We start from the raw sequence: 17,595 nt of genomic DNA on the forward strand, positions 1-17,595 counted from the left end.
AAGTAATATAAAAACGTAAGAAAATCATTTATCATTATTTATTTTTTTTAAAAATTCTCTAACAATAAGCTTATCGTATATAACAACGAAATACTTACCATTTATCCTGTGCAATTTGCTTTCTTCAAGAAGTTTCTTTCTTATTGTGGAAGTTTCCAGCGAAAAATCCTCGTTGATATAAATTCCGGATCCTTTCAGTTTATTGGCATTTTTTAGGATTTTTACTTTGTCTTTATGGTTAAGTAACTTAATTACAATTGTTCTTGGATTTTTTTTTTCAATAATGCCAGTTCTATGCGCTCTTTCTATGATTACCCCATTTACATTGAGATTATTTTCAAAAATGTTTATTATTATTTTTTCCGTATCATCCCAACTTTCGTTGTCATTTTCTTTAACTCCTTCAATTCGAAGATTATTTCGCCTTTGTTGATCTTCCAGCTGTCTAAATTTATTTTTTTCATTCTCACCTATATTTGCATTCGATGACTTTTTTTTTTCCAACTCGCTCATTTTTTTGTCATTGCAATCTTGATAAAACGTTAGACTTTCCTCAATGTCTTTTTGTGTTTTTTCAAACTTTATCAACTGCTTGTTAGTTTTATTTTGATCAGCATTTCGGTTTACGTTATCTTTTTTTAACATTTCACAAGTTTCCTTTAATGTACTAATTTCTTTCAGCAATCCATCGATTCGATCATTAGTCAGTTTTAAATTTGCACTTATTAACGATAGTATATCATTTTGTTGTTTTTGGAACATTTCTTGAAAAATTTCCCTAACTAATTTTATCGAGACGTCAGTGATTTGTTTTGAACTCATTTTCGATAAAATATGTACATAAAATGCTTCGACTAAGTTTAAGAAGTTTGTATTATAAAAAAAAAAAAAAAAATTTCTTCGATCAATAAAAACACGTCTGTTCAAAAGTAAATGCGGAAGTGATGACAGTAACATTCCTTCATAACTCCTTTACAGTAACATTCCTTCATAACTCCTTTACAGTAACATTCCTTCATAACTCCTTTACAGTAACATTACTTCATAACTCCTTTAACTTCTAGTTTTTTCAAAATTTTTTTTCAAAACATTGCAAAATTATTTTCAAATTTATACTATTAATAAAAAAACAGAAATTTGTAATTTTAATTTTATTATTTTTTTTTAAATTGGTAAAAGATTAACTCACATATATGTAAAAAATTGTTTCTTTAATCCTAGTAACAAAAATCACGTATGTCATATTCATCAATGTTTAAATCATTCGATTCGGAATCTGATGTTGAACCACTTGTATCTAAATCGAAATCGTTCCTTGTCTCTTGTCTGGTAACTTCAGGTTGTTTTAACAATTGTATAGCTTCTTGATGTAGAGATTTTACCGGTCTCTGGGGCGATTTCCTGATGCTCGAGAGAAATGGATCTAACGTTAATAAGAGCCTATTAAAAATGTCTCTCATATTCGATTCTTTTGAGCATTTTCTTAAATGGTGTAATCTGAAATTTTTAATGTCCTTATTGTGTGACTCTTGGGCATCTTCAGAAAGTTGTCCAATTGGTAAAAGGGCATACTTTACAATTTCTGCTCCATGGATCAGCAATTTATGTACAGATGTAGGCATGTAATGCCACGGATATGAAGCAACAAATAAATGGGCGGTATTTACACAATAGTCTATGAATTTTTTTATCATCTATATCAAACCCGCTCGAAATTACCTGCAAAATAACATGAAATTGGTGAATTAATTTTTCATCGACTCCTGTTATTTCAGCAGATATAGCAGCATTTTGAAAAAAGCGGCGCGCTGTATTTCCATCGTTAGGAAGCTCTAATATCCTGGCTTTGGTCAATCAACGATTAGCCCCAGTTTTATCCTAAATTGAGTCTGTATTTCTTCCTTACGTATTTTCACATTCTTTTTATCTTTCTCTCGACGAGCTTGCCACTTTTCAGTCGTTAGTTTATACGACAGATGCAAACAGCACTCGAAAAAACAAATCCATGCATGCAATGTAGATATCCCAAATTTCAAATCATCTGTTGTAATGTCCATTTTTATAATGTTGCTGATGTCATTAAATTCTTTAGAGGAAGCTTTACACAAGAAGCAGCGTTGTGTAGAAGTGGTACCAGTTACTGCATTACAGACTTTACCGTCTATCATCGTAAATGACATACAATAAGTTACTGAAATGGATTTTCCATTTCGTTCATTAGCATATGGTGCAAGACCCTCAATCTGCAGTTCAATGTCGGTAACTTCTTTCAATGTTGACTGTACATCTTTATGTACAAACTGCAATCGTATTGGTCTGCAGAATCGCGGAGATGATGGTCTGGAATTTTTCCACACAATAGTTGCTTCATCCGTCTCGTGGTTGTTGTGTATTAATTGTAAAGGTACAAAAGAAGTTTAAAAAATGCTTTCATCAGATTTTCTAGTCTCAGTAAGTTTTTGTTTATAAACACTTTGACTGCTGCTTCCATCACATCCCCATTTACAGTAAAGTACTAATTTTTGCAGAATTTCCGGAATTTGAGTATCAATGACATCAGCCTGAAGTTGTATAATTCTAGATGTGGTATGATCAAATAAAGCCTGTAGTTCAATATGTGCGCACGACTCACTAACAGTTGTGTACACAACTGATGGATAACAACGTTTTTATTGCTTTTTCTACTTTAAGGTATGGTGGGTATAATTTGCATTTATGTGCTCTAGCTACATTTCTTGATAGTTGATAAGATTGCTTTGATTCTCCTTTCTCGATCATTAAAGAAAGTGCTTCATCTGGGGTTAAAGGTACTTTATTTTGTGAACTAACAGCAGAAATATATTTTGAGTCTCTTGTTGGGGTTGTTAATGTGACATCTTTAACAACTTGAGCAGCATGTACTTGACCAGAAGTCCTTAAACTCATTTAAACAGCATATGCCAATTCTTCTGTAGAAAAAGTAGAACGTACTTTTTCTACAGAAGAATTTCACTAGATGAAGCAAAGGATTGCGAAGGTTGCCCACATGTTCCTTTTTTATTATCACTCTTCACAATCTTCTCAGGTGTTGTGCATTCAGTATTGGATAATTTTGAAAATTGTACGGTGCCCTTCAACCATTCTTCATTTTTTTTCAGAAAAAAATCTTCCCATCTTCCTGCTCCTCTCCATCTTGATCGAAAATTTGAAAATAACTGTGATAATGACATTTCATCCAAGCCTACTTGTATCACATGTTCCGTTTTTTTGAAAATTGCATCTGTCAAAACATCAATGATGAATTTATATTCATTTTTTAAACTGTCTTTCACCATAAAGAATATATCTTTTCTTGAAAATTCCATATTTGAAGATTTGGAAGACTCTGTAAAAAAAAATGCAGTAATAACTGCTGAAAGTTTTTGAGGACTATTTTATAAAACTTTAGATTATCATAAAACGGAAGGAGAAGTAACTTTTAAAGCATATATTTAAAATAAAAAATTATTGCATTAAAATGTAATTAGTGCTATTAAATAATGTTAATTCACTAATTTCCATGACCACTAATGCTTGGTGCGACATTAATCTATTAACATAGGTTAATGTCGCACCACGCATTCCTCCATTAAAACTAGTCTCATTATTAAAATGGCACTCAATGGCAGCCAGTTTTTTGATATGTTATATTTAACACTATACACGATCAGTTCCTTGTCAAAAGAAGGTGGATAACAGCGGTTAAGTTTTTAAAACGACATTAGAAAACCGATTTCAGATAAAAAATTTACAATTTTTTATGTTAACTTGTCGCGCAATTTAAATATGAAAAAAATTAAAATTAGCAATAACAGTGCATAACCATATATTCCACATGCCTCTAGAAAGTGATTCCATTTTGCCGAATTCCAATTGAAATAGTTTCTTCAGTTCAACAGCACTTTAAAACAGGCAAGAATTTTTCGACGAGTCCACTTGTTTAGTGCGTACCAAATGGAGGCTAAATGTCAACTGACGCCCAGGCCACCCTAGAGCAGGTATATACCTGCCCTGTTCGGAATTTTGTTCTAGGACTATCTGTAAACAAGATCTGAACGTAAAAAGACGAAAATATAAAACTCAAAAATTTGACTTTTGGCCACGAAATCGGGATTTCGTCCCATTTCGCGTCGCGTTTGAAAAAAATGGAATTAATTTATTTAAAAATTTTACTAAACTTTTTACTAAAATAAATGATATTAAATTTATTTTAATTGAGAGTTTTAAAAACTAACCATGCGTTCATTTTTAGGAGTTCAACAGTTTTCTGAAAATTTATTTTCACGCGAAAATCTACTTCGTGAAATTCGACATTTTTTACATGGAGCAAACAAGACAACTTTAATATTATATGGGATGTCCGGTGTTGGGAAGACACAAATTGCAAGAAAGTATTGCGAAATTTATTATAACTTCTACAAAAATTTTGTTTGGATAGACGCAGCATTCGGAAAATTACAAACCTCAATGAGAAACCAATGTCTAATATTAGGGTTCGATGTTCATGACTCGAAAGGTGATTATTTGAATATGGAAGTGATTGTTGAAAAAATTCACAACCATTATGAAAATGAAAAAACTTTGTATATTTTTGACAATGTCGACGATGAAAGTGTTAAAAACCTGACCATGTATATTTCAAGAAAACTGGGTTCATTTACGTTGATTACCTCCCAATGGAGATCGTGGTCGAATAATGTAAATAAAATGCTAGTTGATGTTTTTACATCAGAAGAAGCATTCGCCTATGTAAAAAATAATATTAAAGAAAACGCCGATGAAAATATAAGAAACCTAATTAAAGAACTTGGTTATCATCCATTCGCTATTACTCAGGCAATAAAATATATAAATATTTATGGAATTTCGATAAAAAAATACGTAGATCGATATAGATCAAAACCATCAGAAATATTAGACAATAACTTTCCAACTGAAGGAGAACCAAAGTCTGCAATAAAAGCAATTAACTTAGTTTTAATAAAATTAGAAAAAAGTAAACCTTTTCCATTTAAAATATTAAACTGTTTATCTCATTGCGACTATCAAAACATCAGTAAACAGTTTATAATCCAAATTTCAAAACAAATGGAAATAAACGAAGATCATGTAATAGATGAAGCCGTTGGGTTTCTAATGAGTTATTCTTTACTAAACTGTTTTAGTGATGAAAAATAGTCAATGCACGAACTAACACAGTTGACGTGTATATGTTTTCAAAATAGAAATTCAACTACAAATACGTATCTTGGTCTAATGAAAAAATATTTTAAATTTGAATTGAATGAAGTAAACTCTGGATCACATGGATTACGCTCACATGGATTACGGAAACTATTTTGTTTTTCATTTTATCTGTATGTTTCGCACTAACGGAATAAAAATTTCAAAAACATTCCATAATATGACGACATCTATTAAAAAATTATTAATAAGTAAAGGTTTATTTGAAGAAGCAATCGAAATATTAAAAAGTATTCAAAGTTTTAATACAGAAACTTATGGCAAAAATAATAAATTTACGCTTGTTACAAAACATAATATCGCAAACTGTTTGTACCTTATGGGAAAATATAACGAAGCTTTAGAAATTTATTATTCCGTTAATAAAACACAAACTGAAACTTTAGGTATCAACCATCCAGATACAATGACAACAAAAAATAATATTGCAATCTGTTTAAACAATATGGGAAAATATAACGAAGCTTTAGAAATTTATTATTCTGTTGATAAAATACAAACTGAAATTTTAGGTATCAACCATCCAGATACAATGACAATAAAAAATAATATCGCAACCTGTTTGAGCAATATGGGAAAATATAACAAAGCTTTAGAAATTTATTATTCTGTTGTTAAAATACAAACTGAAATATTAGGTATTAACAATCCAGATACAATGTCAACAAACCATAATATCGCAACCTGTTTGTACGATATTGGAAAATATAACGAAGCTTTAGAAATTTATTATTCTGTTGATAAAATAAAAACTGAAATTTTAGGTATCAACCATCCAGATACAATGTCAACAAAACATAGTATCGCAACCTGTTTGAACGATATGGGAAAATATAACGAAACTTTAGATATTTATTGTTCTGTTGATAAAATAAAAACTGAAATTTTAGGTATCAACCATCCAGATACAATGTCAACAAAACATAATATCGCATGCTGTTTGTACGATATGGGAAAATATAACAAAGCTTTAGAAATTCATTATTCTGTTGATAAAATACGAACTGAAATATTAGGTAGCAACCATCCATATACAATGTCAACAAAACATAATATCGCATGCTGTTTGTACGATATGGGAAAATATAACGAAGCATTAGAAATTCATTACTCCGTTGATGAAATACAAACTAAAATTTTAGGTATCAATCATCCAGATACAATAAGAACAAAAAATTATATCGCAATCTGTTTGAATAATATAGAAAAACAGCAATCATGTTGTTCATGTTGTTTCACATGTTGTTTAATGATTTGATTATTATTTTATTTTTAACATATGTAAAGTACTTATAATTGACAAACATTTAACCTATAGTTACCTATAATTGACAAACATTTTTTAAAAAAAAGTTGTAGAACTCCATTCTTAATTCTTATAAATATTTCCTTAATTTTTGTTATTATTCGAAAAGCGCAATTTTAAATAAGAAAAAGAAAGTTCATTTACTTTATCATTTATTTATATGTTATAAATTGTATATATTATTGATTATAAATTAAAGAATGAAACTAATTTATGGTTTTTAATAATTTTAGTTATTTACTCAAATAATTAAAGTATTTAAATTGGTTTAGGTAATTACCTAATTGATAAAAGTCTCAAATATTTTCAAAGCAAAAATTTTGTTATTGCGATATATATATATATGTATATATATATATATATATACATATATATATATATATATATATATATATATATATATATATATATATATATATATATATATATATATATATATATATATATATATATATATATATATTTGTTAAAAGTATATTTAAAAGGTGAACCAAAGAATTCGATTCCCATAGAAATTTTAGTATAGTATGTTTAAAACGGTATTTGCTACATTTGTAAACTCTCACGGCAATAATTTACTTTATGTTAGTGATGATGTTTAATTCTTCTATTCTTATTAGTTTTAATTAGATAGATGTTAAATAAAATTTATCATCGTTTAAAAAATTATTATCACTAAAAATATTGTGATCTTAATAGATTGGTTACAAAAATAAGATTAAACATGTCGAGTCTTGAGATTGACTTCGTTTTAAAAACATCATTATTTTATGGACATATTTTGCAAAAACTATGGTTTTAGAAATAATACTAGAAAAAAAAAAACATTTTTACAGGTTTTTAATGAAAATAAAAATTTTTTAATTTATTTTTTATAAAACAGTTATTAATTTTGAAATTTATATATTATTTTGCTTCTTTTGACTACCAGCTTGACCTACTTTTAAGGAACTTTTTTTAGGACCCCATTGATAAAAAAACTTAATTGAGCTGTTACTAAATATTGGAATAATGCTTTGAAACATTTATTGATTTACTTTTTTTCATCAATATACAACATTTAAACAACCAGCCGCCTAATTATTAAAAACTATTTTTTTTTGAACAAGTCTAATATATATATATTTTTGAACTAGTCTAATATAAATATAAACAAAGTGTTTATTTTTTTGTTATAAATGTCATTTTAGATCAACAGCAAAATGTATCAATATATACTTCTTCTTGCATTTTTAAAATAAAATCTTATTAAGAACGTGTATAACTCGCAGTATGTCTCGTAAAAACATTTTGAGTTTTAACATTTCCATTTTTTTATAGCGCATATAAGTCATGCATATTGATGCCCTGTAGATATAACTATTTTTTTTTGAACAAGTCTAATATATATATATTTTTGAACTAGTCTAATATAAATATAAACAAAGTGTTTATTTTTTTGTTATAAATGTCATTTTAGATCAACAGCAAAATGTATCAATATATACTTCTTCTTGCATTTTTAAAATAAAATCTTATTAAGAACGTGTATAACTCGCAGTATGTCTCGTAAAAACATTTTGAGTTTTAACATTTCCATTTTTTTATAGCGCATATAAGTCATGCATATTGATGCCCTGTAGATATAACTATTTTTTTTTGAACAAGTCTAATATATATATATTTTTGAACTAGTCTAATATAAATATAAACAAAGTGTTTATTTTTTTGTTATAAATGTCATTTTAGATCAACAGCAAAATGTATCAATATATACTTCTTCTTGCATTTTTAAAATAAAATCTTATTAAGAACGTGTATAACTCGCAGTATGTCTCGTAAAAACATTTTGAGTTTTAACATTTCCATTTTTTTATAGCGCATATAAGTCATGCATATTGATGCCCTGTAGATATATCTATAACACAACATCTATTATACAAAATTGGTTTCAGAATTTTAAAGATTTTATGTAAAACTTGTATGACAAAATACTCAAAAATGACGAAATTAGCGAATTAATATGGTAATTTTGGCATAATGATACGGTAATTTTGTCAAACTTAAGGAAATAAAGAAAAATTCATTAAAAAATGGATTAATAAATTTAAAATCTCATAAGAAACTGTCCATTACAATGAACTTATAACACCCAATTGGCAGTTTATGGAGTAGCAAGCCCTATTTTATTATATAAACACGACAAAAGCAGCCACCATTTCCCAATTATCCTTTCTCTTCGGGACGCCACTGGATGGCCGCTAATTACTGCATATAAATTTACGCTAAGTGTACTGATTCCTGTTATCACCACATAAAGTTGACTCAAAAGATACAAAGCAGCTTTAATTTCACCGCTTACATATAAGAAATCTTTATGCTCATATTACCAAAGTGCTCATATTGCCCTATTCTACCCTAAGTTAAAAATGGAATTACCTATATATATATATATATATATATATATATATATATATATATATATATATATATATATATATATATATATATATAATTATTTAGTAATACAATCATAACAAATATTTTCGTTTTATCTAAAGTGTTTACCTATATTTTTTTGGAAAGATTGAACTTTCTGAGAAACAGAAATTATGTTCTAACATACCATCAAATAAAAAGCATAAAATAAAATATCTTAGGCAGATACAAGAATTTCTCAGCGGAATACACAACAATGCTCTCAATAACTTAAAGTAAAAACATTTTGATGAAGTAAAACAACCTTTATTATCGCTTACTTTTATATAATAATCTTTTACAAAATTAAATTAACATAAATATAGTTTTCTTAAGATCTCCATTGCGGAGCACATTCTTACATCTTCCCCTTCTTCTTTAAATGAAATGTTTTACTATATAAGTTCGGTTTTAAAATTTCCTCCATAATTCTTTAGGACGTCTTTCTCTGTTTGGATATTTTTTCGGATTCGGTTTTCGATAATGGCTTTGTTGCATCGGCATAGCAGTTGTTATTTCCTTTTCTGGTGAGACTGATTCGTTCTGAGAGTATTCTTCGTCTCCCTCTTCTTTAATAGGTGTCGGATTGAATTGTATATCTATTGATATTTTCTTCATGTGTGAAGCATTCCGAGTTTTTTGCGAGTTATCAACGGGAGATTTGGCAGTAATCATTGTACCGTTCTTTGCCGTAATTGTATAAGTTTTAAACTCAAACAGTGCCGTAGTTTTGTTATATTTTTTTTGTTTTATCAGTACTGTATCTCCAATATTTAAATTTGGATTTTTTGCGTGGTATTTTGAACCGTGGTATTTCTTTCTGTATAACTTTGCATTTTCTTGTCACTTCTTGGCTTGATCATTAATATTTGTATCAACCCTTGTCTGAAATGAGGGTATTGTGAAATCTGTAAGGCAATTGAACATGAGTGTAGATGGTGGTATCCGAGTTGTGCAATGGGGAGTAGTGCGGTAGGAGAACAAGAAGTTGTATTACTGCTTTTTCCAGTCTCTTTGTTCAATGTGTGCTTCTCGTATTGTTTTCATCAGTGGTTTCATGAATGATTCGGCTTGTGAGTTAGCTTGCGGCCAGTTGTATAACCGTAATCTCTAGTGATCGTGGAATTATAATTTGATTTGCTTTTAGTATAATGTCTGATGTTTGATTTACTGTAAGTTCTTGGCTAATCTTACGGTAAGCAAGTAACTCTTTTTGAAACTTTCTTATTTCTGGAGGATAATTTGGATGTGTTAGTTTATACCAGGTATTAGAGGCAACTAACTCTGTAAGTATTCGTAGAATAGGATTGGCTTTGGTTTCTCTTTGAATATCTAGTAGTCAAAGGGCTTTAGGACATGCATATTCAGCAATAAAGTTGACATATTCTTCAAGCTTTTTGTTGTCACAAGGGTTTACCGTGTGTCGACTTGGATAATCAGATATATTATGTTTTCCTCGGACGTAGTGTAAATCAAAAGAATATCTCTGTAATCGTAAAGTTATACGCTCAATGCCAAGTGGTACTGTAGCATTTGGATTGTTCAAAAGCTTCGCAATAGCTTCGTGATCGCTGTACATTTTAAAAGGGTGTCCAAACAGGTATGTCTTGTTGTGTTCTCAGGCGTACACTATAGCTAAACATTCTCTTTTCAGCGTAGAGTAGCATTGTTGTACAGGTGACAGCTCTTTTGAATTATGAGATATGAGTTTAAAGTCTTGTTTATTTGGCGTGTTTCGTACAATGATTGTTGAAATGCCTACAAGACTTGCATCGGTAAAAACTGTAGTTTCTTTGTTGGGATCGAAGTACCCAACGCATGAGTCTGATGTCATAGCGTTTTTCAGTTTATCGAACGCACGCTGGCACTCAAAGTTCTTGTTCCATGATGAATCTTTATGAAGAAGGTTTTTTAAAGGTTAAGTAAATGTACTGTATTGTAGAATGAAACGCTTAAAATAGTTCATACGCCAGAGAAAGCTTTCAAGAGCCTTAGTGTTTTCTGGTATAGGCATGATTTTGATATTATAAAGTTTTTCAGGATCTGGTTGCATTCCGTCTTTTGAAAATATAAATCCATAAAATTTGACTTTTTCTTATCCAAATAAGCATTTTTTTAAATTTAGAGTTAAACCACTCTGTTTGAATCTTTCTAATACTTTGTTTAATATTGAATCGTGTTGTTTTGCATTTAAAGCGAATATTAAAACATCGTCGGCAATATTAGGAGTTCCTTCTATATCTTTCAAAACTACTCGTAAAGCGTTTTGTAGTTCCTCCTGCGCAGAATTTACTCCAAAATTAAGTATTGTGACACGTTCAGTTTGAGTTTCGGATTGAAAAATAATTGATCTCGATTCCGGCGCAAGTTCGAGCTGGTGAAATGCCTTCATTATATCTAGTTTTGAGAAAACGGCTGAGTCTTTAAGTTTTATAATAAAATCGTCTAGAATTGGAGTCGGGAAACGAGTTCTTCCAATAGCTTTGTTAGCGGCTTGCATGTCTACGCAAATCCTTAGGTTACCAGTCATTTTTTGGAACAATTACCATTGGACTTATCCAGGGTGTCGCTTCGTCCGTTACCGTTTCAATTATTCTTTCTGCTTCAAGCTTTGTAAGTTTATCTTTAACTTTTTCTCTAAGTGCAAAAGGAATTCTCCGGTCTCTTTGTGCGGCTGGTGGTATACTTTCATTTATTTTCAACTTAACTTGGCAGTTAGAAAGTTTTCCAATTTTCCCGCTGAAAACAGAATTTTTGTATGAGTTTATACAGGTAAAAGGATCTCAGAATGTTAGGTGTGTTTTACGATTCTGCTAAGCTCCAAATATTTGAGCATATATTTTGTTTTTACTTTTGAGAGTTTAAAAAATACTCCTCCTAGATTACCAAAATGTTTTAGTACTTTATTAATACAGTTTTCATATGTCTTTAGATAAATATTTAGGACATTCTTTTTTCGTTAGGGAACTCAGAATGTCAGGTTTAATAATAGGTAGTATTGTTACCAATATTGCTAAGTTAATTATGAATTTCTGCATATATAATTTATTTTCAATGCTGAATATATATATATTTTTAAATGTTTGATTCACTTATCTTTTTTACTTTTTGCATTCCACCACGCAATGCTAGGTTAAGGGACCTCAAAACGCGAGGTTAAGGAAAGTTAATAAATATAAAAAAAAAGTTGTTTGCATTTAATTTCTTCTCGACGTTATGAAATGAATATTCTGCTTATAGTTTTATCACGAAACTTCCTTCAAAACACACTTTAATATGTTTTCTTTGTTTGTTTTTGAACAAATAAATAAACTAAATTAAAGTGCGTTTACTAAATTAGAGTACAAGTGTTATAGTGATGAAAAGTAAGTAGTTATAGGGAGCAGTTTAGTGGTGCGAAATAAACAACAAAAGTGGTTAAGCTGCATTAATTCAGGTATGTTTTCACTAATTAAAGATCTTAGAACAATTAACAAACGGATTGATGTTGTCATTGTAACTAGTCACGAGAAGGAATATTGCTCAATTTTTTTAAAAGATGAAGAAGAACCGTTAGCATGTTACATAAGAAACAAGAATAGGTAAGATGTAAACAAAATTGAGAAATTAAACATTTTTTTAATAAACTGTTATAATCTGTAATAAAATCCTGGTTTTCATATTGTTAATTAAGAAAACTAAACTTATACTTTTTAATTTTCTTGTATTGTTATATCAATAATTTATTTAGGTGCCTCCAAGGTTTAAACAAGTCGTTATTGACAAGGATAATGTTAAATGTTTTAAGAATAAGAAAGCAAGCCTGCAGAAACCTCCGTGAACGTCAGATTACTAAGCTATCACCAAATGCTCAACAAGCACTCCAAACAAAGAAGCTTAGCAAGTCTTTTTGGAAGCGTTGGAATGCAAAGTATCAAAAGTACATTACCAAAATAAGACAAGGAACTATATCCATAAATCGTGCCCTTAACTGCACAAAAAATTTGGCATGTAACCACCTTAACGAATATAGAATGTCATATTTTCAGTGATGCAAATCAATTAGAAACAGATGTAAGGTAGGGAGATGTAGGTACCACTAGAATTTATAACCATGATGAATATTAGACTTTTTATCACTCCACCTGACACAACTGGCGTTACCCAGCTCGTTGATCAAATCAATCAGAAATTGCACTCTGAATACAGAAGTGCTAAATCTCTAGTTTATTCTTCGTTTTTGACAATCAACTGAGAAGATTTCATGAATATACTTGCAGAGTTATGGCCAGAGTGGGCATCAAAACAAACAATCAAAAATGCAGGTAAAAAAGTTAATATTTCAAGTGGAGGACTCAGTGTTAAGTGGATGCAGGAAGATAAGTTTTTACGGGCTGAGCTGTGTATTAATGAGAATACCGAAAATAATCAATTATCAACAGCAATAACAATTTCATCTCCAAAAAATTTTTGCTATGGCTCAGCAAGATATTGGAAACATAAATACAAAAACGCCATGGAAGCTTTTCAAACGATATTTTATAAATCACTTTAGCACTATCTTTGGAGTCTTGAGGCAATATTTCTGATAAGGTTCTGCAAACTTATTTTTAGAAGGGCTTGAAATATTCAAAGTTACTTTTAAAAAATATGTTAATCGCTTGTAGACTTTTTTCAACGTCTTTGTAATTTAGACTATTTTTTAAGTATTACATATAATACTTTATTTATTAATGACTTAACATTATATTATTTATTCAGATTATTTAATGCTTTCAGAGTTTATTTTAAAAAATCGAGTTCTATGTTGATTTATTTCCAACCTGACATTCTGAGGTCCCACTGCATTCTGAGATCCTTTTACCTGTAAGTGTAATAATATTAATCGTTACCTCGAAGTTTTCGACTGCATCAGTATTTATCTTGGTAGCATTTACAGAGTACAAGTCTCCTTGATTTAATTTTGCACGAGGATTTTCGGATTCATTGATATCTTTGTAAATTGTATTTATTGGTTTCGTATAGATTTGTTCATTTCTTTGGTATTTCTCTCGATGTGTTGTTGTATTCTGTTCTTTTTTTTTCTTACTTTTACAGACTGTTGCAAAATGTCCAATTTTTCCGCAGGAGTAGCAAGTTTTCCCTAAAGCTAAGCATGCATTAGTGTGCGGGAATTCAGTTCCGCATCGATAACAATTTTTTTCAGCAACTTATTTATAATCTCATGTGGTTCTTTACTGATTAGTGGTAAGTTTGTTTTCTTGACTGTATTTACTTGACTTTGTTTTATCGCTGCTTTCTCCAGTTCTTCTATTTGATTGTCCATCAGTTCGAATGTTTTTGCAGTAGTTAACAATTCTTGTAAAGTTTTGTTAGGATTTAGAAAACTGAATTTACGAAGTTTTGAAATGCTTGTACTAAGCTCAAGTTGTTGTTTAATTTCTTTATCTTTATCGGCAAACTCGCATTTAAGAGCTTGCTCGTGTAATCGAACAATAAAACTGCTGAGTGGTTTCATCTGTACGTTGAGGCATTTTACGGAAAATAAAAATTTCATAGCTCGGGTTTACTTGGGATTTGAAGTGTTCATTAAAAGCTTTGACAGCTTGCTGGTATGTGATCAGCGTATCCTGCGGTATAATGTTTTTATAAATTTCGTAAGTGTTATCTCGAATTAAAGTAAGAAGTAACGAAAGTTTTTGCTTATCATCTGTAATTATGAGTGAATTGCAAAGTAACTCGAATCGTTTTATGTAGCGTTTTCAGCTAGAAAATAACTTACTTGCATCTTGCGTACATGAAAATGGTGGAAAGTTTGGTAGATTAAGGTTTTTTATAGCCATGGTAAATATAATGTTTATTTAAATCCTCTTATCTATTTATTTATTTTTTATCTTCGCCGTCAATTTGATGAAGTAAAACAACCTTTATTATTGCTTACTTCTTATAATAATCTTTTACAAAATTACATTAACATAAATATAGTTTTCTTAATATCTCCATCGCGGAGCACATTCTTACAAACATGATATTGACAGCTTTTTCAAGCAATAAATTACATTCTTAGTAACAAAAAAATAAAACAGGAAACCAAATTAAAAAAAAAAAAAAGAGCAGCATTGAGTAATTCTTTTTTTTGTTAGCAAAACTGTTAAAAAAGCTCAAAAAGTTGGAGTTCCACTTCCACTAACTACAGTTAAATATCAGAATTCAGATAGCCGCGACTTTTTCATACTTTTTCGTTGTAAATTTTAATATTTTGCCTATTTCCATACATATATATTAAAATTTATTATTCTTGTGAAAATATGTGGTATATATATTCATTTTTTCTATTTTCATTTCACTATTGAATTTCTACAAATAAAATAAACGAGATCAAAGCACCAGTACCGCTTAATTTTTATTTTGACAGATATGGCTGGAAATAAAGATAAAGATTATCTAAAAGATTTTTATTTGGAACGCAAGCCTTTATCAACATACATCGTCAAAAACGTTTGTCTTTATCTCAAAGAAATATAGAAACTGAAAAATCTAGAGGTCAACTTGGCAGCAGTAATACATATTCAGGTATATTCGCAAACATATTTTGTATAATAAAATATGAACATGTCTAGGTAATGAAAACAAAGCTCTGATACTGACAATGATCAAATGAAAAAATCAGCCTGTAAAATGAAGGCATTGCCCATTAAGTCACCATTTTCATTTGTTTCCGAAGCTAATAAGTATATTTGTTTGATGTGTCCAGAAAATGGAAGGCTTGTATGTGAGCCTGAGCCAAATCTGCGGAAACATATTTTTTATGTTCATAAAAAACCGGAGTACCTTTACGTTTCCCAAAAAGAAAAAAAAATTTCTCAAGATCAATTCCTCGAAACAAAGAACAGAGATGAAATAGATGAAGCCATAATAAGTTGCATTATTCAAGATAGCCGCCCTTTCAACGATTTTCATAAATCTGGTATGCAACTTTTAAACACTTTTGCTCTGCATTACGAGCCGCCTCATCGAAAGACAATAGCTAATTGATTGAGAAAGCGGTACTATCAATACAAGAATGATCTTAATGCTAAGCTTAAATCAGTTACCTACATAGCACTAGCTACAGATTTGTGGAAAAAATGAGTTGGATTGTAATGGCTTTGCATAAAATCAATATATATTTCACTTCAAATCAATATATTTTCACTTTAATAATAACTGTATATATATACAATCGTGCAGGACATTTACAAACAGTTATAAACTGATGACGCGTAAAGACCTATGATGGTATAAATATAGCATAATAATAATGATAATAATAATAAGTAATAAAAAATAAATAAAATAAATAGTAATAATAATAGTAATAAATAGTAATAATAATATTGAATACAGTAATGTAATAAGTACTATCTATATATTTTACTATATATTTATCTATATATATTATAGTGATTATCATAAGGATAATGCAAAAAAAATAAAAAAATAAAAAATATAAAAATCATAACAATATCAATAACAAAAAATATAACAGTAAAAAGAAGGAAAGAAAGGAAGAAGAGTCAAAAAAGTAGAAGTCATAGGAGTTTTGTTGTGATCCAGCATCTTTCAAGCATAGAAAAATTGAATATGAATTTAAGTAAAAGAAAAAAAAAAAAAAATTGTTATAGAGAATTAAGCGGTACGATTGCATAGAATAGTTTATTGTTTATTTATTACATGTTAAATAGTTTAGTAGTGCCACAAATTTTAGGGCCATATAACTTTACAGGATGATGAAAATGAGGATACTTGATTGTGACTAAATGAACATTTATATACTTTTATGTTTTATTTTTAGTTTTATGTTTTTATTTCTATTTTATTTTTATTTTATGAGTTTTATATTTTTATTTCTATTTTATGGGTTTTATATTTTTATTTTTATTTTTGGTTTTATATTTTTATTCTTATTTTTATTTTTATTTATGAGTTATTTTTATTTATTTCTATGTTACTTTTATTATATTAAAAATTTAGTTATAGAGAATAACTAGGGGGTGATTGCATAACTGATAGTTCATTGATAATTTTTACTGAAGATAAATTTTTTTACATGGGCTATAAAGGCATTTCTATTTGATATTTTGGAGAATATTTTTTTAGTTTCAACAGGAAAAGAGTTCCAACATAGAATTGATTGATACTTGATTGACTTTATGCCGTACTTGTGTCTTTGTTTTAAAGGCATAGAAAGACTACAATAAGATACAGACCTAAGTTTATTACCATGAACATTATTTGTGAATTTAAAATAGCTAGTGAAGCAGCTAGGCGTATTATGGTGGACAATGTCCCATACAAGAACACAGTTTGATAAGTAGATAATTTTGTCAAGCTTTAAAATTTTAGAAAGATTATACAGTATGTCAGAACTAAAACTGTTAGTTTGAAAGTAAATTATTCTTAAAGATTTATTCTGGAGATTTATAAGAATTTTTTTATAAATGGATGGACTTTGTCCCCTATCTGACAACCATAGCGTAGGTGGGCATATGCGCATAACAGCGCATTACCTAACGAAAAGGTTTAAATATAAATCAAAAATAGTTTGCTTT

The 17,595-nt window shown here is 29.2% G+C and overlaps 3 protein-coding genes across 3 annotated transcripts; 2 read left to right on the top strand and 1 right to left on the bottom strand.

Annotated features, from left to right (window-relative positions):
* Positions 1 to 24: 24 nt before the first annotated feature.
* On the bottom strand, positions 25 to 762 carry LOC136092107 (uncharacterized). Its single transcript, XM_065819826.1, has one exon. The coding sequence runs from the start codon at positions 760 to 762 to the stop codon at positions 25 to 27; it is 738 nt and encodes a 245-aa protein (XP_065675898.1).
* A 3,492-nt stretch (positions 763 to 4,254) lies between these two features.
* LOC136092108 (uncharacterized) lies at positions 4,255 to 5,196 on the top strand. Its single transcript, XM_065819827.1, has one exon. The coding sequence runs from the start codon at positions 4,255 to 4,257 to the stop codon at positions 5,194 to 5,196; it is 942 nt and encodes a 313-aa protein (XP_065675899.1).
* A 472-nt stretch (positions 5,197 to 5,668) lies between these two features.
* LOC136092109 (uncharacterized) lies at positions 5,669 to 6,520 on the top strand. Its single transcript, XM_065819828.1, has one exon. The coding sequence runs from the start codon at positions 5,669 to 5,671 to the stop codon at positions 6,518 to 6,520; it is 852 nt and encodes a 283-aa protein (XP_065675900.1).
* The last annotated feature ends 11,075 nt before the right edge of the window (positions 6,521 to 17,595 follow it).

This window comes from Hydra vulgaris, chromosome 15 (genome assembly GCF_038396675.1).
Source record: "Hydra vulgaris chromosome 15, alternate assembly HydraT2T_AEP".
NCBI lineage: Eukaryota > Metazoa > Cnidaria > Hydrozoa > Anthoathecata > Hydridae > Hydra > Hydra vulgaris.